This window comes from Ranitomeya imitator, chromosome 1 (assembly GCF_032444005.1).
Source record: "Ranitomeya imitator isolate aRanImi1 chromosome 1, aRanImi1.pri, whole genome shotgun sequence".
Taxonomy (NCBI): domain Eukaryota; kingdom Metazoa; phylum Chordata; class Amphibia; order Anura; family Dendrobatidae; genus Ranitomeya; species Ranitomeya imitator.
Genome location: NC_091282.1, coordinates 515,652,200 through 515,678,216, shown reverse-complemented (window position 1 = coordinate 515,678,216; position 26,017 = coordinate 515,652,200). Strand labels below are relative to the sequence as shown.

Here is a 26,017-nt window from a genome sequence, read left to right as displayed (position 1 = left end):
ACTGATGAAACCAAGATTGAGTTGTTTGGTCATACAAAAAGGTGTTATGCATGGCGGCCAAAAAACACAGCATTCCAAGAAAAACACTTGCTACCCACAGTAAAATTTGGTGGAGGTTCCATCATGCTTTGGGGCTGTGTGGCCAATGCCGGCACTGGGAATCTTGTTAAAGTTGAGGGACGCGTGTATTCCTCTCAGTATCAGCAGATTCTTGACAATAATGTTCATGAATCAGTGACAAAGCTGAAGTTACGCAGGGGATGGATCTTTCAGCAAGACAATGATCCAAAACACCGCTCCAAATCTACTCAGGCACTCATGCAAAGGAACAATTACACTGTTATGGAATGGCCATCCCAGTCCACTGACCTGAATATCATTGAACATCTGTGGGATCATTTGAAGAGGGCTGTCCATGCTCGGCGACCATCAAACTTAACTGAACTGTAATTGTTTTGTAAAAAGGAATGGTCAAAAATACCTTCATCCAGGATCCAGGAACTCATTAAAAGCTACAGGAAGCGATTAGAGGCTGTTATTTTTGCAAGAGGAGGATCAACTAAATATTAATGTCACTTTTCTGGTGGGGTGCCCATACTTATGCACCTGTCAAATTTTGTCTGAATGCAGATTGCCCATTTTCTGCTAGTACAATAAACCTAATTTCAAGGCAGAAACATTACTGTGTCCAACAGTTATTAGATATATGAAACTGAAATAGCTGTTGGAAATTTTTTTTTTTATAAAGCATTAAGCTTAAGATTAATAGGAGTGCCCAAACTTTTTCATATAACTGTTTATTGCCTTGAAAATAATATCTAGAAAGTAAATATTTGTACTGGGAGTACTGGATGTGATTTGGAGATTATATTCATTGCAGTTCAAAAATTAAACAAACTTGGGTACGAACATTAAGTCGCCCGACCATACAAAGAGCAAGTCGTCGACATATCGTCCATACCATTCCAAGCTTTCAAAATATGGATTGTTAGTATTAAACATATATTTCTCCTCCCTCCATGCCAAATACAGAATAGTCACTGACGGTGAACATTTAGAACACATTGTGGCACCTTTTATCTGTAAATTAAACTTTGAGATTAAAAAAAATTATTCTGGCACAAATATGTTGTATGGCTATGATGAATTGTTTTAATTATGCAATGTAGGAGCTATATTGTTCTAAATGAAATGGAATTGCTTCAATAGCTAAGTGATGTGGAATAACAGAATATAAATGAGTGACACCACATGTAAAAAAAAAAAGAAAGATTTTGATTCCAATGAAAATTGTCGAATATTTAGTTAGCCGTAATCAATAGGTATATGGCTAACTAAGGGTTGAAGGTGTTCATCAACCAAATCAATGAGTTTTTCCCTCAGGGAACCTATCTCTGTTATGATAGGATGTAATGGTGGGGGGAAATATTTTATGAGTCTTGAGAACTTGAGAAGATCATAAAAAATACGAAAAATAGCATGATCAGGCAAATAGTATTTTTTCTCTTTTTCCTTAATGGCCCTAAAACTTATCCCCCCATCAAGCCATCTGCAAAGATTATCTTTAAAAATTGTAGAGGGATCATTGCTTAGATATTTATATGTGTTGTAATTATTCCTTATTGAAAATGCTATAAATACCAAATGCTTTGGTATATAAAGCTGTTTTCCTAATGACAACACATCCCGACATTGCACTTCTATTATTAACCACCATGAATGAATTTTTCACGAAGCATGCCTGAAATTACGTAGAAGCGAGATGAACAAGATAAATGTACACAATATCATATACAAAAATGCATTAAACATTCATTCTGCAAATTTATTGGGAATTTTTGTGCCTTTTCCTTTCCCAAATGGAAATGTTAAAAAATGTAACTTCCAATTCATCAAACAACCCAAGGCTTTGACATGGTTCAGCGTGGTCTCCACAATGGACCTGAATTTAGGCTCTTTGTTATTATATAGAAATTTCTCCACAACTTCTTTAAAAGAATCCCAAGCCATTTTCTCAACATCTTTTATTTTTGTTTCAAACATGTTGTTCTTACTGAATTTCCGCATAGCCAGACCCACAAAAATGCCTCCCTTCAGTTTTGCTTTGGACAGTCCCTGAAACTTGGTACACAGGTACTTAAAAGTCTCTGCTTCTTTCGGTAGAGCTTTCACAAACTGCCTCATCAGTCCAAGCTTAATGTGGATTAGTGGAAGGGAAATTTAGTGCGATGAACTAAACTTTCCACAAATATGTTTTTGAGTCCAGGTTGCAAAAAAAGTTCTCGTTGGCCAACTTTTTGGGCTCCAGTGATGAATCCTATCCTGGCTGTCCCATTCGCACAAAAAGCATGAGTACTTTGCATATCCTTCTTGCTGCCCAAGGGGCAAAGAGAACTTTCAGATCACCACATATTGACCATCTTTATTCTCAAGAAACTTAACTACGAGGATCAAAGTCTAAATTTTCATAGTTTTCTTTTAAGTGCACAGAATGCTCCACATGCACTGAAACATACTTGCTGCCATTGTGCAGTAGCATGGCTGTCAGAATTTCCCTGCACTGTCTTGAGAAAATATGGAAATAATTCCTTTTTTCTGCTTCTTTACAATGAGAAACCATTTCTAGCCAGTCAAGTGACACCAAAATAATCCACCTAAAGTCATGCAAAAGGATCAAAGTATGGTGCAAGAAAAAGCCTATGGAGTCAGTGTCTGTGAAAAAAACTGTGTGTGATGCAATTTTTTCGATATTTTTACTTAATTTAGTGACCTAAAGTATATAGAACTCTTAAGGTACCGTCACATTAAGCGACGCTGCAGCGATCTAGACAACGATCCCGATCGCTGCAGCATCGCTGTGTGGTTGCTGGAGAGCTGTCACACAGACAGCTCTCCAGCGACCAACGATGCCGGTCCCCTGGTAACCAGGGTAAACATCGGGTTACTAAGCGCAGGGCCGCGCTTAGTAACCCGATGTTTACCCTAGTTACCAGCGTAAACGTAACAAACAAACAAACACTACATACTTACATTCCGGTGTCTGTCCTCCGGCGCTGTGCTTTCCTGCACTGTCAGCGCCGGCCAGCTGTAAAGCAGAGCGGTGACATCACATCAGGAAAGCACAGCGCCGGAGGACAGACACCGGAATGTAAGTATGTAGTGTTTTTATTTTTTTACGTTTACGCTGGTAACCAGGGTAAACATCGCTGAATCGGCGTCACACACGCCGATTCAGTGATGTCTGCGGGAGATCCAGCGACGAAATAAAGTTCTGGACTTTCTGCTCCGACCAACGATGGCACAGCAGGATCCTGATCGCTGCTGCCTGTCAAACTGAACGATATCGCTAGCCAGGACGCTGCAACGTCACGGATCGCTAGCGATATCGTTCAGTGTGACGGTACCTTTACTTTTCAAACATTTTACCCTTGGAGACCTGTAATCAGCTCACATAATCAATGTTACATAATAGATCAGATGATTGGCATGATCTAAGAGTTCAGCTGATATTTCCTACCAAAAAATGCTATTATTTCATAAGATAGTATGGTATGACGGGGTATGCTTAAACAGGGTAGGAGGTTTCTACACCATTTGCATTAGAAACTCTTGTGGGACATGGACATTTGATTTTTTGGCAGTATGTTTGCAAATTTGCTGCTGCAGATAGGGCAAAATAAAGAAAGGAACTGGTGCTAAACTTAAGACAGGAGCGAACATACCATTGGTGCAACTTGTGCAGTCCAAGTGGTAAAGGAGCCCTCTTCCATCACCAAAGCAGAAAGCAGCTTCTGCAAAATGTGTTTTTGGACTTCAATGGCCTCTTATACTAGCTCTTCTTGCACAGGGTCAGTTTTCTGTCTTGTGCAAATAGAGCAGACTGCTCGAGTATGATCTATGACAACTTTATATTAAAACTATAGATTTAGGATTGGTCTATACTGAGGCAAGTTGTAGCAATGCTGATTAGTGTTGAGCATTCCGATACCGCAAGTATCGGGTATCGGCCGATACTTGCGGTATCGGAATTCCGATACCGAGATCCGATACTTTTGTGGTATCGGGTATCGGTATCGGATCAATAGGGATGTGTAAAATAAAGAATTAAAATAAAAAATATTGATATGCTCACCTCTCCGGCGGCCCCTGGACATCATGCTGGTAACCGGCCGGCTTCTTTGTTTAAAATGAGCGCCTTCAGGACCTGCAAATGACGTCGCGGCTTCTGATTGGTCGCGTGCCGCCCATGTGACCGGCACGCGACCAATCAGAAGCCGCGACGTCATTCTCATTCACAAAACTCCTAATTCTAGGAATTAAGGACCTGCGAATGACGTCGCGGCTTCTGATTGGTCGCGTGCCGGTCACATGGGCGGCACGCGACCAATCAGAAGCCGTGACGTCATTCACAGGTCCTGAAGGCGCTCATTTTAAACAAAGAAGCCGGCCGGTTACCAGCGTGAAGTCCAGGGGCCGCCGGAGAGGTGAGCATATCAATATTTTTTATTTTAATTCTTTATTTTACACATCCCTATGGATCCCAGGGCCTGAAGGAGAGTTTCCTCTCCTTCAGACCCTGGGAACCATCAGCATACCTTCCGATACTTGATGTCCCATTGACTTGTATTGGTATCGGATATCGGTATCGGCGATATCCGATATTTTTCGGGTATCGGCCGATACTATCCGATACCGATACTTTCAAGTATCGGACGGTATCGCTCAACACTAATGCTGATTGATTTTAACTGTTTATCTACATTTGCAGTCCAAAGCAATACACTGCGTTGTATGGAAGTGGGAGGTCTACAGCTGCCACTCAATAGGTAAAATAAATCAGTACAAAAAGTCACTTATGTTACCTTAAGTCTCATGTCCATAGCAACAAGACCAGGATTCAGCTGGATTACTGTTGTGCTGATCTAAGAACATGTCAGAGCTGGGACGGTATTTTATTTTCCCTCTTAGATTATTATTAATCAGATTTATTTGAAGAAAAATATACTATAAATAAAGAAATTCTATAAAGAACGCCATCAAAGCTGTTTGAATAGAATCCCAATAAACCCTTCATCCCATGATGATTTATTTTTTCGGGGATTAAAGCATGCAGATAATTTATTATATTTTTACTCTGCAAACCCCACTAATCCTTGAAAGAAATAATGCGTACCACTGTAAGTTCACATAGTCTACAAGCTATTATGGAAAGCCATCGCGTACCTGTAGCCTGAGTATTATACAATGCATCTTTAAGGCGCCTATTAATAAAATAAACTGTCACTATTACCTGGCAATCTATTTTCATTTTCCTATTTCTTCAAGGAAGTAATAGCTTTCTTAGCTAAATTAAGCATTTATCTTTGCAAAAGAGATTCTAAATCCTGGGATATTAAAGTATTTCATCATTATGCAACGTGCCTATAATGTTTAGATTGATAAAACCAATCTGTTAACGTTCTTGAACTTGTTATCAGGATACATGGTTCCAAAAAATGAAATTAAACAGGTTGGCTTAACTGATGGAATATAGTTTCAGAGTAACTTCATGAGTTTTAATCCATCTTTGTTACTGCATGAATAATCCTTGCACACCGAGATGGAAGACAGACTTCATTTGTCTGTCGGGTTCTCGTGGGATATTACTTTTCATTGTAAGAGAAAATAATGTCCCCAATTTTAGGTTTTTAAAATAGCACATCCACTTAGATCTCCCAGCCTACCATCAACTGTGGATAAAAAATGACTTTGGGGAACAAGATGAAATATGACAAGCATACCTCTATGGATTTACAGCACTCGTAATTTTATCTATTCTATTTTACTTAGACCTAATTATGGGATATTGTATCAAGCTTTTTGTCAGGGCTAGAACAAGATAGAATTGCTTCATATTGGACCTTCAGAAAACACTGTGTATGGGACTTCTAAGAGAGTTTAATGTATTATGAATGCACTTTTTTATAGGCGAATAGATGAAATCCAAATTAATTTTTACTTTTGATCATCTTTTTGTCATTTTTCATTTGTATAGGTCTATAAATGTGAACTCTTAATTGCGGATAGAGGTTCATTTTACTAAGGCTATGTTCCCACGATGAGCCTTTGGTTAGTTTTTGATGTTGCAGATTTTTTACACCATTTCTGCACAAGTCTACACTCACACGTTGCATACATGGTCAGTATTCTACATTAGTATCTGTCAGCCAAAATCATGAGTGAAACAATCAGAGGAAAAGTATAATAGAAACATGTCACCACTCACCACTTCTGTATTTTTCACTTTCTCCTAGTTTTGTCTTACAGTTATTGAAAAAAATATGATGCAGTGTTCATGGGAGATTTCAACTATCCAGACATTTGGTGGAAATCTCCACCAGGCAAAAGTAACAAGTCCAGCAAATTCTTATCCTCTCTTGCTGACAACTTCATCTTCTAAGAGGTAGAAGAGAGAACAAGGGGAACTGATTCCTTGGATCTACTTCTTCTAAAAGGGAGGATATGGTTGAGGAGGCAAAGGTGGCTTGTACCCTAGGAGGCAGTGATCAAACTATCATAGAATTATGAATACCGTATTTTTCGGACTACAAGACGCACTTTTCCCCCCCCAAAAAAGGGGGGAAAATGGGGGGTGCGTCTAATAGTCACAATGCAGGCTTACCGTGGCGGCAGAGGTCCGGTGGCAGAGGTGCAGCGGCAGAGGTGCGGCGGCAGAGGTGTGGGGGCAGAGGAGGCGCAGTAAGCGGGGTCCCTTTCTCCGGTGAGGTGATGCAGCAGCCCGGTATGCAGCAGAGCCGGGTGAATCCTGTTGTTATCGGTGGGCGCGGCCATTTTCCTGAGGCCGCGCGTGCGCAGATGAAGCGCTCTGCTTCCCGGGGCTTCAGGAAAATGGCCGCGGGAGGCCGCGCGTGCGCAGATGGAGATCGCGGCGGCCATTTTCCTGAAGCCCCAGGAAGCAGAGCGCTCCATCTGCGCACGCGCGGCCTCAGGAAGATGGCTGCGCCCACCGATAACAACAGGATTCACCCGGCTCTGCTGCATACCGGGCTTCTGCATCACCATACCAGGGAAAGGGACCCCGCTTACTGCGCCTCCTCTGCCGCTGCACCTCTGCCACCGCACCTCTGCTGCTGCACCTCTGCCACGGACCTCTGCCTCCACGGTAAGCCTGCATTGCCTGCACGTTAAGCCTGGGACCCCTCTCACGCCATACCTCTCACTGCACCTCCTGATCCCAGCACCTCCTGATCCCAGCACCTCCTGATCCCAGCACCTCCTGATCCCAGCACCTTCTCATCCCAGCACCTCCTCATCCCAGCACCTCCTGATCCCAGCACCTTCTCATCCCAGCACCTCCTCATCCCAGCATCACCCCACCTCTGCCGACACCTTGCCTCCTGTGACCCTGCTCTGCCACCGCCAGCCCTCAGGTAAGATACTGTAAATTCGGACAATAAGACGGAACCCCATCTTATAAAAAAATCTTTTTTTCTGCAATTTTCACCCCAAATTTGGGGTGCGTCTTATAGTCCGAAAAATACGGTAGCTAGAGGAGAAAGACATGTGAAGACTCAGACTTCAAGGTTGGATTACAGAAAGGCAGATTTTAAGGGACTCAGACAGAGGATAGGAGGGATCTAATGGCTGGATGTCCTTAACCCCTTCCGTCAATAGGGCCATGTGAGGACTTGTTTTTTGCAGGACAAGTTGTAATTTCAAACGACACCATTAGTTTTATCATATTGTGTACTTGAAAACGGGAAAAAAATTCCAAGTGCGGTGAAATTTAAAAAAAAGTGCAATTCCACAAGTTTTGGATGTTTTCTCACCATATTCACCAAATGCTAAAATTGACCTGCCATTATGATTCTCCAGGTCATTATGAGTTCGTAAATGCCAAACATGCGTAGGTTGTTTTTTATTTAAATGGTGAAAAAAAAATGCGTCATTTTCCAAAACACATAGTGCCTCTATTTTTCGTGATCTAGGGCTGAGTGAGGGCTTATTTTTTGCGTGCTGAGATTATGATTTTAATAATACCATTTTGGTGTGGATACAATCTTTTAATCACCCGTTATTGCATTTAAATGCAATGTTGTGGTGACCAAAAAAACCTAATTCTGTTGACTTTTATTTTCGCTATGCCTTTACCAATCGGTTTAATTCTTTTTATAGCTTGGGTGATTTTGAACATGGCAATACCAAATATGTGTATTTTTATTTTATTTTAATAGTAGTTTTTTTAATAGAGCGAATGAGGGGTGATTTGAATTTTAATATTTTTTAAAAATGTAATATTTTTAAAATATTTTTTTTAACTTTTTGTATGTTCCATGTCTCCATGAGTGACTAAAAGCTGCAATTGTTGTAGCACCTCTGCTACACACAGGTGATGATCAGATCGCCTGTGTGTAGCAGAAAAGCTCACTTAGTAACATAGTAACATAGTAACATAGTTAGTAAGGCCGAAAAAAGACATTTGTCCATCCAGTTCAGCCTATATTCCATCATAATAAATACCCAGATCTACGTCCTTCTACAGAACCTAATAATTGTATGATACAATATTGTTCTGCTCCAGGAAGACATCCAGGCCTCTCTTGAACCCCTCGACTGAGTTCGCCATCACCACCTCCTCAGGCAAGCAATTCCAGATTCTCACTGCCCTAACAGTAAAGAATCCTCTTCTATGTTGGTGGAAAAACCTTCTCTCCTCCAGACGCAAAGAATGCCCCCTTGTGCCCGTCACCTTCCTTGGTATAAACAGATCCTCAGCGAGATATTTGTATTGTCCCCTTATATACTTATACATGGTTATTAGATCGCCCCTCAGTCGTCTTTTTTCTAGACTAAATAATCCTAATTTCGCTAATCTATCTGGGTATTGTAGTTCTCCCATCCCCTTTATTAATTTTGTTGCCCTCCTTTGTACTCTCTCTAGTTCCATTATATCCTTCCTGAGCACCGGTGCCCAAAACTGGACACAGTACTCCATGTGCGTTCTAACTAGGGATTTGTACAGAGGCAGTATAATGCTCTCATCATGTGTATCCAGACCTCTTTTAATGCACCCCATGATCCTGTTTGCCTTGGCAGCTGCTGCCTGGCACTGGCTGCTCCAGGTAAGTTTATCATTAACTAGGATCCCCAAGTCCTTCTCCCTGTCAGATTTACCCAGTGGTTTCCCGTTCAGTGTGTAATGGTGATATTGATTCCCTCTTCCCATGTGTATAACCTTACATTTATCATTGTTAAACCTCATCTGCCACCTTTCAGCCCAAGTTTCCAACTTATCCAGATCCATCTGTAGCAGAATACTATCTTCTCTTGTATTAACTGCTTTACATAGTTTTGTATCATCTGCAAATATCGATATTTTACTGTGTAAACCTTCTACCAGATCATTAATGAATATGTTGAAGAGAACAGGTCCCAATACTGACCCCTGCGGTACCCCACTGGTCACAGCGACCCAGTTAGAGACTATACCATTTATAACCACCCTCTGCTTTCTATCACTAAGCCAGTTACTAACCCATTTACACACATTTTCCCCCAGGCCAAGCATTCTCATTTTGTGTACCAACCTCTTGTGTGGCACGGTATCAAACGCTTTGGAAAAATCGAGATATACCACGTCCAATGACTCACCGTGGTCCAGCCTATAGCTTACCTCTTCATAAAAACTGATTAGATTGGTTTGACAGGAGCGATTTCTCATAAACCCATGCTGATATGGAGTTAAACAGTTATTCTCATTGAGATAATCCAGAATAACATCCCTCAGAAACCCTTCAAATATTTTACCAACAATAGAGGTTAGACTTACTGGCCTATAATTTCCAGGTTCACTTTTAGAGCCCTATTTGAATATTGGCACCACATTTGCTATGCGCCAGTCCTGCGGAACAGACCCTGTCGCTATAGAGTCACTAAAAATAAGAAATAATGGTTTATCTATTACATTACTTAGTTCTCTTAGTACTCGTGGGTGTATGCCATCCGGACCCGGAGATTTATCTATTTTAATCTTATTTAGCCGGTTTCGCACCTCTTCTTGGGTTAGATTGGTGACCCGTAATATAGGGTTTTCATTGTTTCTTGGGATTTCACCTAGCATTTCATTTTCCACCGTGAATACCGTGGAGAAGAAGGTGTTTAATATGTTAGCTTTTTCCTCGTCATCTACAACCATTCTTTCCTCACTATTTTTTAAGGGGCCTACATTTTCAGTTTTTATTCTTTTACTATTGATATAGTTGAAGAACAGTTTGGGATTAGTTTTACTCTCCTTAGCAATGTGCTTCTCTGTTTCCTTTTTGGCAGCTTTAATTAGTTTTTTAGATAAAGTATTTTTCTCCCTATAGTTTTTTAGAGCTTCAATGGTGCCATCCTGCTTTAGTAGTGCAAATGCTTTCTTTTTACTGTTAATTGCCTGTCTTACTTCTTTGTTTAGCCACATTGGGTTTTTCCTATTTCTAGTCCTTTTATTCCCACAAGGTATAAACCGCTTACACTGCCTATTTAGGATGTTCTTAAACATTTCCCATTTATTATCTGTATTCTTATTTCTGAGGATATTGTCCCAGTCTACCAGATTAAGGGCATCTCTAAGCTGTTCAAACTTTGCCTTCCTAAAGTTCAATGTTTTTGTGACTCCCTGACAAGTCCCCCTAGTGAAAGACAGGTGAAACTGTACAATATTGTGGTCGCTATTTCCTAGATGCCCAACCACCTGCAGATTTGTTATTCTGTCAGGTCTATTAGATAGTATTAGGTCTAAAAGTGCTGCTCCTCTGGTTGGATTCTGCACCAATTGTGAAAGATAATTTTTCTTGGTTATTAGCAGAAACCTGTTGCCTTTATGGGTTTCACAGGTTTCTGTTTCCCAGTTAATATCCGGGTAGTTAAAGTCCCCCATAACCAGGACCTCATTATGGGTTGCAGCTTCATCTATCTGCTTTAGATTTACACTTGCTATGAGTGCCGACCGCATAAATGAATTCAAGTTTCCAGGTCCAAATTAATTACATCCTAGGGTGCTGAAGGAGATAGCAGAGGAAATAACTGAACCACTCTCCATAATCTTTGAAAATTGTTGGAGAATGGGATAAGTCCCAAAAGACTGGAATAGAGCGAATGTTGTCCCTACTTTTAAAAAGGGGAAGAAGGTTGACCCAATGATCTATAGGCCTGTGAGACTTACTTATATACATGGAAAGATCTTTGAACAAATTATTTAACATGTATGCAAGTACCTTTATGAGAATTAAGTGATTAACTAGAGCCAGCATGAGTTTGTACCTAATAAATCATGTCACACTAACTTAATTTCCTTCTATGGCATAATCACTGACTGTGTGGATCAGGGAAATGCAGTAGATATAGTGTATCTTGACTTATTGAAAAAATGACCAAGTATGGAATGGACAATGGGCAACTGTATAAGTGGATTCATAACTGGCTTAGTGATCGGACCCAAAGAGTGGGCATAAATGGTTGCACATCCAGTTAGAAGAATGTCTCAAATGGGGTACCACAGAGATCTGTCCTGGGTCATGTGTGTTTTAACATCTTTATTAGTGATGAGCGAATATACTCGTTACTCGAGATTTTTCGAGCATGCTCGAGGGTCCTCCGAGCATTTTGTAGTGCTCAGACATTTAGTTTTTCTTGCCGCAGCTGGATGATTTACATTTGTTAGCCAGCATAAGTACATGTGGGGATTCCCTAGCAACCAGGCAACCCCCACATGTACTTATGCTCGCTAATAGCTGTAAGTCAATCAGCTGCGGCAAGAAAAACTAAATCTCACATCAAGGGTGATCAGGGATTGGAGCAGGCTGCCATGAGAAGTGGTGAGTTCTCATGCAATGGAAGTCTTCAAACACAGGATGGGTAAACATCCGTCTGAGATGGTTTAGTGAATCCTGCATTGAGCAGGGGGTTGGACCAGACGACTCTGGAGATGCCTTCCAACTCTACCTTTCTATGATTCTATGAAATATTGAGGTAAAAAACTCACCAAGTGCTAAACCTGTATGCACTTAATTGCATTTTTAGTACATTTTTAAATGAGTTTTTCATGTACTTTTATCTGTTGTTTGCATGTCATGTTTAAAACAAAGTTGCTTAATTTTTATACAGATTGCACTATGACCAAAACGATGGTATTCTGCATGAGCCCTAACTGATTATTGATAAGAATCGATGGATGAAAAAAACGTTCAGATATTTTTGTTACTGGTGCCAAACTAAACTAAATATGAGAAAAAAACAGGGGCAACTAGGATTAGAGGTGGGCCAACTCGTAGATGTTCGAGTTCAGCTCAACATTTTAAAAAAGCCAGTCAGAACACACTAAGACAAGAGCGTGATTACACTCCTGCAGTGTGTAGCACTGATGTGACAAAGTTGACCGGAGTTCATAGCTGATGAACCTCAGGCACCTCACTGACATCACAGCTCGCTGCGTGATGTGCGAGGTTGCCAGGGTTCATCGGCTATGAACTATGGTAACCTTTCTCATTTCAGTGCTAAACATTGCAAGAGAGTAATCACCTTCCTGTCTCAGTGTGTTCTGGATGATTTGCTGAGTGGTTGCATCATACCAGCGCTCAGCAAATCACACAGATGTAGCAGAGCTAAACTTCTTCATGGGACAGATACGGATTATCTTCTCATAGGACAGGTGAGGAATATGGTGTTTTATTACTTTTATTTTTTTTAATTAATGTGTAAAAGTTAGTGGGGAGTTTTATTTCAAATAAAGAACGTTATTCTTGCTGTTTCTTCATTACAATCTGACTATGGGGTTAGTAGTGGGGGCATCTTATAGATATCTCTCCAATACTATCCTGTGGGCTTGATGTCAGCTAACATTACAAAGCTGACATCAACCCCACAACTATTACCTCACTTGCCACCGCACCAGGGCAAGTGGAAAGAGCCAGGCAAAATGCCATAATTGGCACATCTAAAAGATGCACCTTGTCTGGGATGGCTGAGGGCTGATATTTTTAGATTGGGGGGCAATATCCATAGTCCTTACCCAGCCTGAGAGTACCCGTCTCCAGTTGTCTGCTTTAGCTTGGCTGGTTGTCAAAAATAGAGGGGACGCTACGTTGTTTTTTAAAGTTATTTAAAATGTTATTTTAAATAACTTAAAAAAATGGTGTGGGGATTTCTCTATTTTTGCTAACCAGCTGATCAGAGCCAGTGTTTCTCGTGCTGTCATACAAATGATAGCATGGGAACCAACCGATGTTCTGGCTGCAGTACCAGAACAGTAACATGGACTCCCTGTTGAAGTCCATGTTCAGGGCCCTTGCACAGACACTAGGTGTTCGGTACTGACCCTGAACTTTACTGCTCAGGTTTGCCAATCACTATCTGGGATGTTAAAAGGATGATACCTCAGACAAAGATTGATCTATTTCTCTCAGATGGTAACATTCACACGATCGTGCGCATTTAGCCTAAGACCGGGATCAAATGAGCATATGAAAAGACATCCGATTTTAATTAAGACAACTTGGATGATTTTCAACCTTCAACAGTGTTGTCAGACGTATTTCATCTGTGTGCCATTCGAGTGTCCGTATTTAAGATTTGTGTGACATCTGTATTTATTCATTAACAGTTAAAATTTACACTACCATTCAAAAGTTTAGGGTCACTTAGAAATTTCCTTATTTTTGAAAGAAGAGCACAATTTTTTCCAATGAAGCTAACATTAAATGATTCAGAAATACACTATATACATTGTTAATGTGGTAAACGACTATTCTAGCTGCAGACGTCTGATTTGTAATGCAATATTTTCATAGGTGTATAGAGGCAATTTCCAACAACCATCACTCCAGTGTTGTTATGGTACTTTGTGTTTGCTAACTGTGTAAAAAGGCTAATGGATGGTTAGAATACCCTTGAAAACCCTTGTGCAAGTATGTTAGCACAACTGAAAACAGTTTGGCTGATTAGAAAACCTATAAACCTGACCTTCCTTTGAGCTAGTTGAGAATCTGGAGCATTACATTTGTTGGTTCCATTAAACTCTCAAAATGGCCAGAAAAAAAGAACTTTCAGGTGAAACTTGATAGTCTATTCTTATTCTTAGAAATGAAGGCTATCCCATGCAAGAAATTGCCAAGAAACTGAAGATTTCCTACAAACGGTGTGTACTACTCCCTTCAGAGGAGAGCACAAACATGCTCTCACGAGAGTAGAAAGAGAAGCGGGAGGCCCGGCTGCACAACTGAGCAACAAGACAAGTACATTAGAGTCTGTAGTTTGAGAAATTGATGCCTCCCAGGTCCTCAACTGGCAGCTTCATTAAATAGTACACGCAAAACGCCAGTGTCAACATCTACAGTGAAGAGGCAACTCCAGGATGCTGGTCTTCAGGACAGAGTGGCAAAGAAAAAGCCATATCTGAGACTGGCTAATAAAAGGAAAAGATTAATATGTTCAAAAGAACACAGACATTGGACAGATGAAGATTGGAAAAAGTGTTATGGACAAACGAATCAAAGTTTAAGGTGTTTGGATCACACAGAAGAACATTTGTGAGACGCAGAACAACTGAAAAGATGCTGGAAGAGTGCCTGACGCTATCTTTCAAGCATGGTGGAGGTAATGTGATGTCTGGGGTTGCTTTGGTTCTGGTAAAGTGGGAGATTTGTACAAGGTAAAAGGGATTTTGAATAAGGAAAGCTGTCACTCCATTTTGCAACGCCATGCCATACCTTGTCGGCAACCGCTTGATTGGAGTCAATTTCATCCTACAAAGGACAATAACCCAAAGCACACCTCCAAATTATGCAAGAACTATTTAGGGAAGAAGCAGGCAGCTGGTATTCTATCTGTAATGGAGTGGCCAGCGCAGTCGCCAGATCTCAAACTTATTGAGCTGTTGCGGGAGCAGCTTGACCGTATGGTACCCAAAAAGTGCCCACCATCAAGCCAAACCAACTTGTGGGAGGGGCTTCTGGAAGCATGGGGTGAAATTTCTCCAGATTACCTCAGAAAATTAACTGCTAGAATGCCAAAGGTCTGCAATGCTGTAATTGCTACAAAGGGAGCATGCTTTGACGAAAGCAAGGGGGGAAGGAGAAAATTATTATTTCAGATAAAAATCTTTTTTTCGAACCTTGTCAATGTCTGGACTAGATTGTCAATTCATTTGACAACTCATTTGATTAATAAAAGTATGAGTTTTCATGGAAGACATAAAATTGTTTGGGTGACCCTAAACTTTTGAACGGTAGTGTACATGATCACATACAGTTTCACAGATTAGTAATGGCATTGTACTGCTTGCAATACAGAAGATCTGAAAGAAGATCCCATTTTTCTGTGCACCAGTAAACTTTAACAGGTGAGTGTCATCCAAGATACAGAAGAGAATATTGCTTGCTGCGATTTTTCTTGACGCTGTAAAGGCGAAAATGCTGTCATCTGAGAAGAATTGACTACCTTGGTCAGTGTGCTGTCCGATGTTTACTTCAACAGCACATGTCCGTGTAATACACTTGTCTGCACGAGCCCTAAGTCCAGGTGCACACAAGCATATGCAAAACCATTTGCTTTTGTCCAGAAAAAAAAGATGTTTTTGCATCTGTATTTAGTTCCATATGCCCCTTTTTTCCATTGAATCCATATTTCAGTTTTTTATGAACATCTGCCATCTGTCTTTCTGTTTTGTACATCCTTATGGCATGCAGTTTTATAGTACGTGAACAATTTAATAAATAATACAGGTCAAATACAATTTGCTATCTTAACAATTCTAAAGGATCCAAAATAGGATTTAACCTGTGTTTTTTTGTGCACATGTAATGGGCAAGTGTGATCCTGAATACAGATCAAAGTAGTGCAAGCAACAATTCTATACATGCAGACCATTGTGAAGTAGCACATTGACTTGTATTAGTCTCTGAGTTGTCGGCATGCTGTCAGTTTTGCACACAGACGTCTATCTGGACGAGCACTATAGGTTACACTCTTCAGTATTTGTAAGGCAGAAAATGTCATTTTTCTCACATATTCTGCACTTGCTGTAATGAAAACCAACTCTCTCTGCGCTGACTTCCTTGTGAGCCTTATGTTTATACTCAGTAGCCCACCTGAGGGCCAGAATGGCAGGAAGCGAGAGGCAGCCTGCAGCAATCCTGAGATTCCCTAAAGCTGGCCAAACACATCAGCTTCTGTCTGTCTTACAGCTGTATCTCTCCCGGCTCGCTCATACACTTCAACGCTCAGCTTGGCCCATCTGTAGAGATTGGCGGGTTCAGCCAGCTATCATTAAATTTGCATTGGGGCCTTGTGACTACCTGTAATCATGAAGCTAAACTGTAATCATACACAGATTACAGGTCTGACCCAATGAATCTGAGCAAAAAAGCAGCCATCGAACAAGCCTTGAGAAATATTCATAGCAGCTAAGCATCAAATATAGACAATGAATTCATAACAAGGGTGTTACTTTAACGTTATGGATGGTTTTACAACCATTTTGCATTGTTCCAGAGCATCTAAAATAAAACATGAGGCAACTTTGTAAATATAATTAAGGAGAACCTATCAGCAAGTTTTCACCATGTAATCTGAGAGCAGCATGATGTAGGAGCTGACATCCTGATTCCAAGAATGTGTTTTGTTGTTTCAATACAATCAGTGTTTTATCAGCAGGCGATTATCACTAGAGGACTAGGTGTCTTGAGCCTCTTAGTCAGCTTCTATGTGTACCCCCCTTCCATCACTGCTTAGCATCTTTCTGTTATTATAAAGTGTCCTCTTGAGCTGTTAATCAGTGGTGTGGGTGGTGCTATCCAGGGCTCAACATTTTGAGCTCTGCTAATCTGCAGAAAAGAGACCTCTGATTCTATCTAAAGGACAGCAAGCCTAACAGCAAATGACACATTACTGGAATCAGGGTTTCAATGTCTACATTCTACTGCCCTAAGATTACATAGCAGGAACCTGGTGACAGATTCATTTTCATAAAAATGACTTAATATATTGCTATTCTGACTTAATCAGGTTATAGCAAACTGTACATGGTTTACTACAAATGGGGGTTGGGACAATTCCTGAAAATTTCTACCAACTATTTAGAATTGCTAATTTTCTTAACACCTCAAAGCATGTAAAAATGGGTTTATAATGATTGAGTCCTTAATATTGAGGCGCGTAATAATATTTAAGGTTAATTAATCCTTTAATTCCAAAGTGAAATCTACATTGTTTTCAAGGTCACACTTAAATATATACATAAATGCATGCTAAACAACAAAAGTTTATCTGTAAAGTAGGACAATGATTCTTCGAGAATTTATCATTCTGCTATCAAGAGCTTAAAATCCAACACTTTAGGGAATGTGAAACTCTGAATGAAAAAATGGCAACCTGGTAAATGCCCCAAGTGGAATGGGACTATTTCATGCCTAATTAGCAGAGCAAAGTAATCCCTAAACACAATTTTATTTTTGTTAGTGAAAAGGGATCTCACTTTCATTGGCAGCACTAACCCCATTATCGCAGAAACTTGGTAGTAAAGCAATAGTTAGGTGTCACAGTTCTTACGGAATTAACTGTTAGTTAACTATACTGACATTGGATGTTCTGGCTCGTTGCTGTTACCCTGTTAAAAGCCACTGTTAATCTCTGACAGAGGAATATATAGTGCACAAACCATCTGACCTACCATGGTGTAATCGTGGATTGTCCATGGGTTACCACGATTGTCCATGGGATAGTTGGGAATCTGTTGAAGACCCTTGTGCTTGTCATTTCACTAACCCTATGAAGACCAGTCTGTGTCTAGGCTTCCTAAGGGACCTTAATTTTTGCTACAAATTGCAATACTTTGGGTGATCAGTCATTCAGAGGTTCAAGTCTTACATGAGGCCTATCAAATAGAGTAAAATAATAAGAGAAAATAAAAAAATAAATAAAAGTTTGAATCAACCCATTAAAAATAAATGTAAAAAATACACTGCTCAAAAAAATAAAGGGAACATTAAAATCCCACATCCTACTGTAGATATCACTGATTAAAATATTCCAGTTGTAAATCTTTATTCATTACATAGTGAAATGTGTTGAGAACAATAAAACCTAAAAATTATCAACGCAAATCACAACCTAAATCCCACGGTGGTCCGGAGTTGGAATGATGCTCAAAATCAAAGTGGAAAAAGAAGCTACAGGCGGATCCAACTTCAGTGGAAGTGCCTCAAGACAAGGAAATTATGGTCAGTAGTGTGTGTGGCCTCCACGTGTCTGTATGACCTGTCTGCAATGCCTGGGCATGCTCCTGATGAGGCGGCGGATGGTCTCCTGAGGGATCTTCACCCAGACCTGAACTAAAGCATCCGCCAACTCCTGGACAGTCTGTAGTGCAACGTGATGTTAGTGGATGGTGCGAGACATGATGTCCCAGATGTGTTCAATCGGATTCATTTCAAGGGTAGGGGCGGGCCAGTCCATAGCTTCAATGCCTTCATCTTGCAGGAACAGCTGACACACTCCAGCCACATGAGGTCTGGCATTGTCCAGCATTAGGAGAGACCCAGGGCCAACGGCACCAGCATATGGTCTCACAAGGGGTCTGAGGATCTCATCTCGGTACATAATGGTAGTCAGGCTACATCTGGCGAGCACATGGAGGGCTGTGCAGCACTCCAAAGAAATGCCACCCCACACCATTACTGACCCACTGCCAAACCAGTCCTGCTAAAGGATGTTGCAGGCAGCAGATCGCTCTCCACGGCATCTCCAAACTCTGTCACGTCTGTCACATGTGCTCAGTGTGAACATGCTTTTATCTTTGAAGAGCACAGGGCACCAGTGGGGAATTTGCCAATCCTGGTGTTCTGTGGCAAATGCCTAGCGTCCTGCAAGATGTTGGGCTGTGAGCACAACCCCCATCTGTGGACGTCGGGAACTCAGACCATCCTCTTGGAGTCGGTTTCTAACCATTTGTGCAGACACATGCACATTTGTGGCTTGCTGGAGGTCCTTTTGCAGGTCTCTGGCAGTGCTCCTCCTTTTCCTCCTTGCACAAAGGCTGAGGTAGCGGTCCTGCTGCTGGGTTGTTGCCTTCCTATGGCCCCCTCCACGTTTCCTGGTATACTGGCTTGTCTCCTGGTAGTGCCTCCATCCTCTGGACATTATGCTGACACACACATCAAACCTTCCTGCCACAGCTCGCATTGGTGTGCCATCCTGGATAGGCTGCACTACCTGAGCCACTTATGTGAGTTGTAGAGTACGTCTCATGCTACCACAAGTGTGAAAGCACACCCAGCTTTCAAAAGTGACCAAAACATCAGCCAGAAAGCTGAGATGTGGTCTGTGGTCCCCTCCTGCTGAACCACTCCTTAATTGAGTGTGTCTTGATAATTGCCAATAATTTCCATCTGTTGTCTATTCCATTTGCACAAAAGCATGTGAAATTGATTGTCAAACAGTGTTGCTTCCTAAGTGGACAGTTTGATTTCACAGAAGTTTGATTTACTTGGAGTTATATTCTGTTGTTTAAGCATTCCCTTTATTTATTTGAGCAGTGTATATACACATATGTGGAATCGCTGTGTCCAGAAAAGTCCTTTCTATTAAACAATAAGATTTTTTTAATTAATCCAATTGGTAAACACCGTAAAAAGAAAAAATACAAAAATGCCAGAATTGCAATTTTTTGGTTACCGATACCGATACACTCCAAAAAAATGCAGTAAAATTGATCAAAATTTGTCCCCAAAAGGGCATCAATATAAACATCAGCTCATGATATGCAAAAAAAAAATCACGCCCTCACACAGCTCTATTAATGAAAAAATTAAAATATTATATGTCTCGGAAAATGGCGACACCAGCAATTTTTATTTTTAAGAATTTACAATTTTTTTCAAACTAATTTATTCAAACTAATATAACACAAGTTAAAAAAAGTGTGTTAGGGGTCGAGTTCCCGCCTCTGCACAGGGGGAATCTCGGGCCATCTCTGCTGCGGTGTCCCATTCTTCTCCAGCCGCAGTGGAGCCTGCTCAGTGGAGACGTCGGTCCCAGCATCTAGCTCAGCCTGATACTGTGCGGATTGTTACTGCTGTCTTTCCAGGCTCAGCCATTGTAGCCAGTACTGGTCAGTGGCGAGCAGACATCTCTGGGACTAAGTCCTGCTTTTCCACTTCTGAGCATGCCTGGGGTAAGACCTCTCATTGGAGGTCCGGGGTCACATGCTCAGGTACTGTGGCAGCTCCCATTGGTCCTCTAGGAAGGTCCTGAAGTTGCTGCAGCTATAAAAGGTTCTCATGGCCACACAGCCATGCGCTAGTATCAGCTTATGCTATGAGCTTTAACTACTCAGTGGTCTTGTCTGATTGTGGTCATGGTCCGGCTGAAATAAGCCACTAGAATACCAGTACCTCCGGTGAGGAGTTTGTATGGTGAATTCATGGCTGGCGTAAAGCCATTAGAATTCCAGCTCCACAGAGAGGAGGTGTTTGTGTGCTTGCTACTCCCTAACCACTGATTGCTTTTGCTCTGTTAGGCAGCTGTGTTCCCCTGTGACTAGTGTTGAGCGATACCGTCCGATACTTGAAAGTATCGGTATCGGATAGTATCGGCCGATACCCGAAATGTATCGGATATCGCCGATACCGATATCCGATACCAATACAAGTCAATGGGACACCAAGTATCGGAAGGTATCCTGATGGTTCCCAGGGTCTGAAGGAGAGGAAAGTCTCCTTCAGGCCCTGGGATCCATATTAATGTGTAAAATAAAGAATTAAAATAAAAAATATTGATATGCTCACCTCTCCGGAGGCCCCTGGACATCACCTCTGGTAACCGGCAGCCTTCTTTGCTTAAAATGAGCGCGTTTAGGACCTGAGAATGACGTAGCGGCTTCTGATTGGTCGCGTGCCGCTCATGTGACCGCCACGCGACCAATCAGAAGCCGCAAAGTCATTCTCAGGTCCTATATTCCTAGAATGAGGAGTTTAGGGCCTGAGAATGACGTCGCGGCTTCTGATTGGTCGCGTGGCGGTCACATGAGCGGCACGCGACCAATCAGAAGCCGTGACGTCATGGAAGTCCCTAAACGCGCTCATTTTAAACAAAGAAGGCTGCCGGTTACCAGCGGTGATGTCCAGGGGCCTCCGGAGAGGTAAGTATATCAATATTTTTTATTTTAATTCTTTATTTTACACCTTAATATGGATCCGATACCGATTCCCGATATCACAAAAATATTGGAACTCGGTATGGGAATTCCGATACCGCAAGTATCGGCCGATACCCGATACTTGCGGTATCGGAATGCTCAACACTACCTGTGACCCTGACAGGGCACAGCGTTTTCCCTTCTGTGCGACTCTGTGAAGTAACAGAGTTCACTTCTACTGCCATATTGTGCCACCATTTGCTAGGAGCAGGTTGGTCTCCTGCACGGTGGGCCACAGGCTGCGAACGCACCAATAATAATATCTAAATATACTAGGTGCGTTCCGCCAGCCCTAACAAAATGTTTGCAGCCTTCTTGGAGAAAATTAATTTGACACTTCTTATGTAACCCTTTTCCGGTGTGTGTCAGGGAGGCGATACAAAAGAGGAGGAGTGATTCATCCTACATCGTTCTTTTATATTTACACGAGAGGGTACACTATCTTCTTGAGATTCATATTTCCTAAAAGAACATTAGGAAAAGGTTGTGATCACGAGTAGTGTTGAGCATTCCGATACCGCAAGTATCGGGTATCGGCCGATACTTGCGGTATCGGAATTCCGATACCGCAAGTATCGGGTATCGGCCGATACTTGCGGTATCGGAATTCCGATACTGAGTTCCGATACTTTTGTGGTATCGGGAATCGGTATCGGATCCATATTAATGTGTAAAATAAAGAATTAAAATAAAAAATATTGATATGCTTACCTCTCCAGAGGCCCCTGGACATCACCGCTGGTAACCGGCAGCCTTCTTTGTTTAAAATGAGCGCGTTTATGGACTTCCATGACGTCACGGCTTCTGATTGGTCGCGTGCCGCTCATGTGACTGCCACGCGACCAATCAGAAGCCGCGACGTCATTCTCAGGTCCTAAACTCCTCATTCTAGGAATTTAGGACCTGAGAATGACGTCGTGGCTTCTGATTGGTCGCGTGGCGGTCACATGAGCGGCACGCGACCAATCAGAAGCCGCTACGTCATTCTCAGGTCCTAAACGCGCTCATTTTAAGCAAAGAAGGCTGCCGGTTACCAGAGGTGATGTCCAGGGGCCTCCGGAGAGGTGAGCATATCAATATTTTTTATTTTAATTCTTTATTTTACACATTAATATGGATCCCAGGGTCTGAAGGAGAGTTTCCTCTCCTTCAGACCCTGGGAACCATCAGGATACCTTCCGATACTTGGTGTCCCATTGACTTGTATTGGTATCGGGTATCGGTATCGGCGATATCCGATACTTTTCGGGTATTGGCCGATACTATCCGATACCGATACTTTCAAGTATCGGACGGTATCGCTCAACACTAATCACGAGACAACCAGTTAAAATGCAAATACATATCATATTTTAATTTACATAGACATAATGTTTTAAAATAATTTACCTCTGTGACCGCAAAACTTCTCTTCCCACAAGGTACCACTTTATACCACTTATCATGAAGCGTGTCCATGTATCCACTTGATTTATACTGACTGATCAATTCAGATATGTTTGACGTCAAAGGAGAGTTGGGGGGAAGACCAATTCCGTAACCTAGAAAAAAAATATATATATGTACATGTAGGTTAATGGTTGTATAATCGTATTCTCTCAAATGATTTATCATATTGTATAGTAACATCTCTATCGTTTTCATGCAAAAGTTAGTTACAGTTCTTCTTTATAACACTTGTTTCATCCTTCGCAGATAGCAATCACTAAAGTTACAATGTGCTTTTGGAGCACAGCTATAAATATGCAATATGGACTGTAGGGTTAACACTATTTAAATCATATTGAAGCAATAAGGTAAAAAGCATTTTTATAAGACCATGAGTATTTAAAAAAAAGTCATAGTAATGAAGTGGAGTCATGGAGTCAAACACTTAATAAAACTGAGACACTTCTCTGTAGAAAAAGAAAAATAATGGAAAATGAAGACAAAAAAATTAAATATAAATATATATATATATATATACATATAATTACGTTGTCTAAACTTGTATGTAAAAGATAAAGAAGTGTAGCAAAACTGGATGTGGGTGTTAAGATTTGCCTGAGAACATCAGGCTGATTTGGACAGACTTGGTGCAAGTCAATCCGCTTAGCATGTCCCAGAGTCTACCCGACCGTCATAGCTTAAAACCTATGCAGGTATCTTGACTTATTTCAGTGTCACTTGGGTTGCGCTCACAGAGTAGCTCCTGGCCAGGGAAGCTAGAGTGAGGCAAGAGTGGTAAAAGTAGTCTGGTCAATAACTTTAGTGTCAAAAAATGTTTTGAAAGTCAAAAGTCAGTGTAATGGCTGCTATGTACAGGTAAGAGGAAGTCAGTTAAAACATAGTCAAACAGGATATGATCAATGTTAGAGGAAGCTGGGTCAGGATCAAGATAAAACGGTAGGGATAAACCATCAGAAGTATATGGTTAAATAAAATAACAATTAGCAACTCTCAACAGACTGATGGAAGTTCAAATAAGTTGTGGCTTTAACCTCAGAAAAATGATCGACCAATGGAAAATTTACACATTACATAAATTCTAGGTATTGTACTCTAACACAGCCAATTAGTACATTGAGGAGTTCTCTTATTAATTTGCACATTAAGTTCCATAAATCATGTCTCCAAAACTTTTTTTATACTGTATGTATTACAGTTTTTTTTTTTAAGCGCTGCCCGCTTATTGGTGCAGTACACAATTTGGTTCTTAAGATGTTTGCTGAACCTGTAAATACTTATTTATCAGTAACAAATTCATTTTTCCTATTACCGTAAGTCTGCTTTTTTGGCATCTGAATATGGAAAAGCACTACAATTTAACAACATGTTATTTCATGCACACTTTTGTTGCACGTCACTGCTTAAAACCTGGTCATTATTATTCTAAATGTTTATGGTAAATTCTTTTAATGCATGGTAAGTTGTATTTCTGAATCACAAAAAAGGTCCTAAGTAAAGAATAAATAGAAATTTAGCACATTTTAAGGCAAATTATAGTTATTTTCATCTACTGTATAAATTGTAAGGAAATTATAGTAGAGTTTTCACCCAAACTATTATTCATGAAAATTGCTTTTGTTCTCAATATATTACAGTAGGTGTCATTTAAACCCACTCACCATCGGCAGCAGAAGGTTTCTGAGGGCTTTCTGAATGCTTCTTTAATACAGTGTTACAATGTAGTCTGACAAAACAATCATTTCTGTGACCCGATTGCTCACCTCACTTGTTGTTAGATAGTAGATTAAAATGATAGCCCCCCCCACTTTTATCGTTTATAATATTGCTATCTTCTTGTGTGGCCGAGGAACCTTTAAGCTCCCATTTCCAGGCATCAGGGCCCAGTTGTGACAGCTATACTGCATTCTATATAGATATGCTAAATAATACATTATTAAAAGGAAATCTTTATGTAAAATCTTTATACCTCTCCGCACCTCAGTAATAATCAATGGGGTAGATGGCACCAAATTGCATCCAAGAGCGCCCCAACGCACGTTTCGCCTGTTGGTATTTAGCTTTATCCCCTTGATAAAGTTAAATACCAACAGGCGAAACGTACGTTGGGGCGCTCTTGGATGCAATTTAGTGACATCTACCCCATTGATTTTTTGCTGGTAAGCGCTGCTCTTGATATGTATTTGTAGGTACAGACCACTTGGTCATGATATATATGCACCTTACTTAGAGCATGCCTTATATACTTCAGATGTTCTGTGTATCACTGGGGGGTAGGTGGCGCTGGTGATCTTGCACATCATCCTTTTCTCTTTTACTTTTTGTATTATATTTATGTCACTTGATTAGTTTGTAATAAAGTATCTTTTTAACCCTAAATACTCAATTCTCCTCCAATTTTTCTAAGATAAAAAGGTGTATCATAAATATGGGCTAGCTTGTTAGCTGTAGATTGGTAATAATGCCCATGTTGACCCCTTTCCTCCATATAAAGCACCTAAAATAATCATGGGAGCATTAAATATGGAGAAAGAAGAAATGGAAAAGTTGGACTGGTCTGATAAATCATATTTTCTTTACATCATTATGTAAATAATGTTAGCTAGCAGACGTAATATGATGCTCAAGGCAATGTTCTGCTGAAAATCCTTAAATCCTGGCATTCATGTGGATGTTATTTGACCAACAATGCACATGACCATTAACATCCTTTTACTGGTTAACAAAATTAGTAGCTTAGAAAAAAATTGTTTTTTGCAATTTTTTTAAGACTAATAAATTTTTTGTATTTTAGGAAATAAAGCTGTAAGGGCTGATTTTTATTGTTGGCTTTTGGTTTTATTGATATCATTCTTGGGTAGATACAGTATCCTATTATTGCATGCTTTACAAGAAATACTGCGACAAATAAAACAGCAATTTTGGGCATTTAATTTTCTTTCTTCTTATGGTGTTTCCATTATTACTTTTGAGACTTGAAACTGTGATCCTTCCATTAATTTGATTATGTGTTCTAATTACTTCTTGCAGCATGGAAGTAAGTCCATTTGCATTATATGATTAAAGGGATGTGTCAACAGAAAATGAACACTTGTTTAAATGAATTTTTTGGTTAAAAATATTTTACAAAATGATTTTTTTTTTAATTTTCATGTTACTATCTTCTTTACAAATATACTTCATATTAGGACTCAGTGGCTCAGTGGTTAGCATTGCAGTCTTGAAGCGCTGGGGTCATGGGTTCAAATTCCATCAAGGACAACCTCGTAAGGAGTTTGTGTCTTCTCCCCATGTTTGTGTGGGTTTCCTCCAGTTTGCTCCCACACTTAAAAGACATAT

The 26,017-nt window shown here is 40.6% G+C and overlaps 1 protein-coding gene across 1 annotated transcript in view; it reads right to left on the bottom strand.

The window, feature by feature from the left end:
- Positions 1-26,017, bottom strand: part of GRIN3A (glutamate ionotropic receptor NMDA type subunit 3A) — a 930,574-nt gene that overhangs the window by 91,042 nt on the left and 813,515 nt on the right. Inside the window, exon 7 of the mRNA XM_069766589.1 lies at positions 22,622-22,773. Coding sequence (XP_069622690.1) covers positions 22,622-22,773 — 152 coding nt within the window. The remainder of the gene's footprint in view (positions 1-22,621; positions 22,774-26,017) is intronic.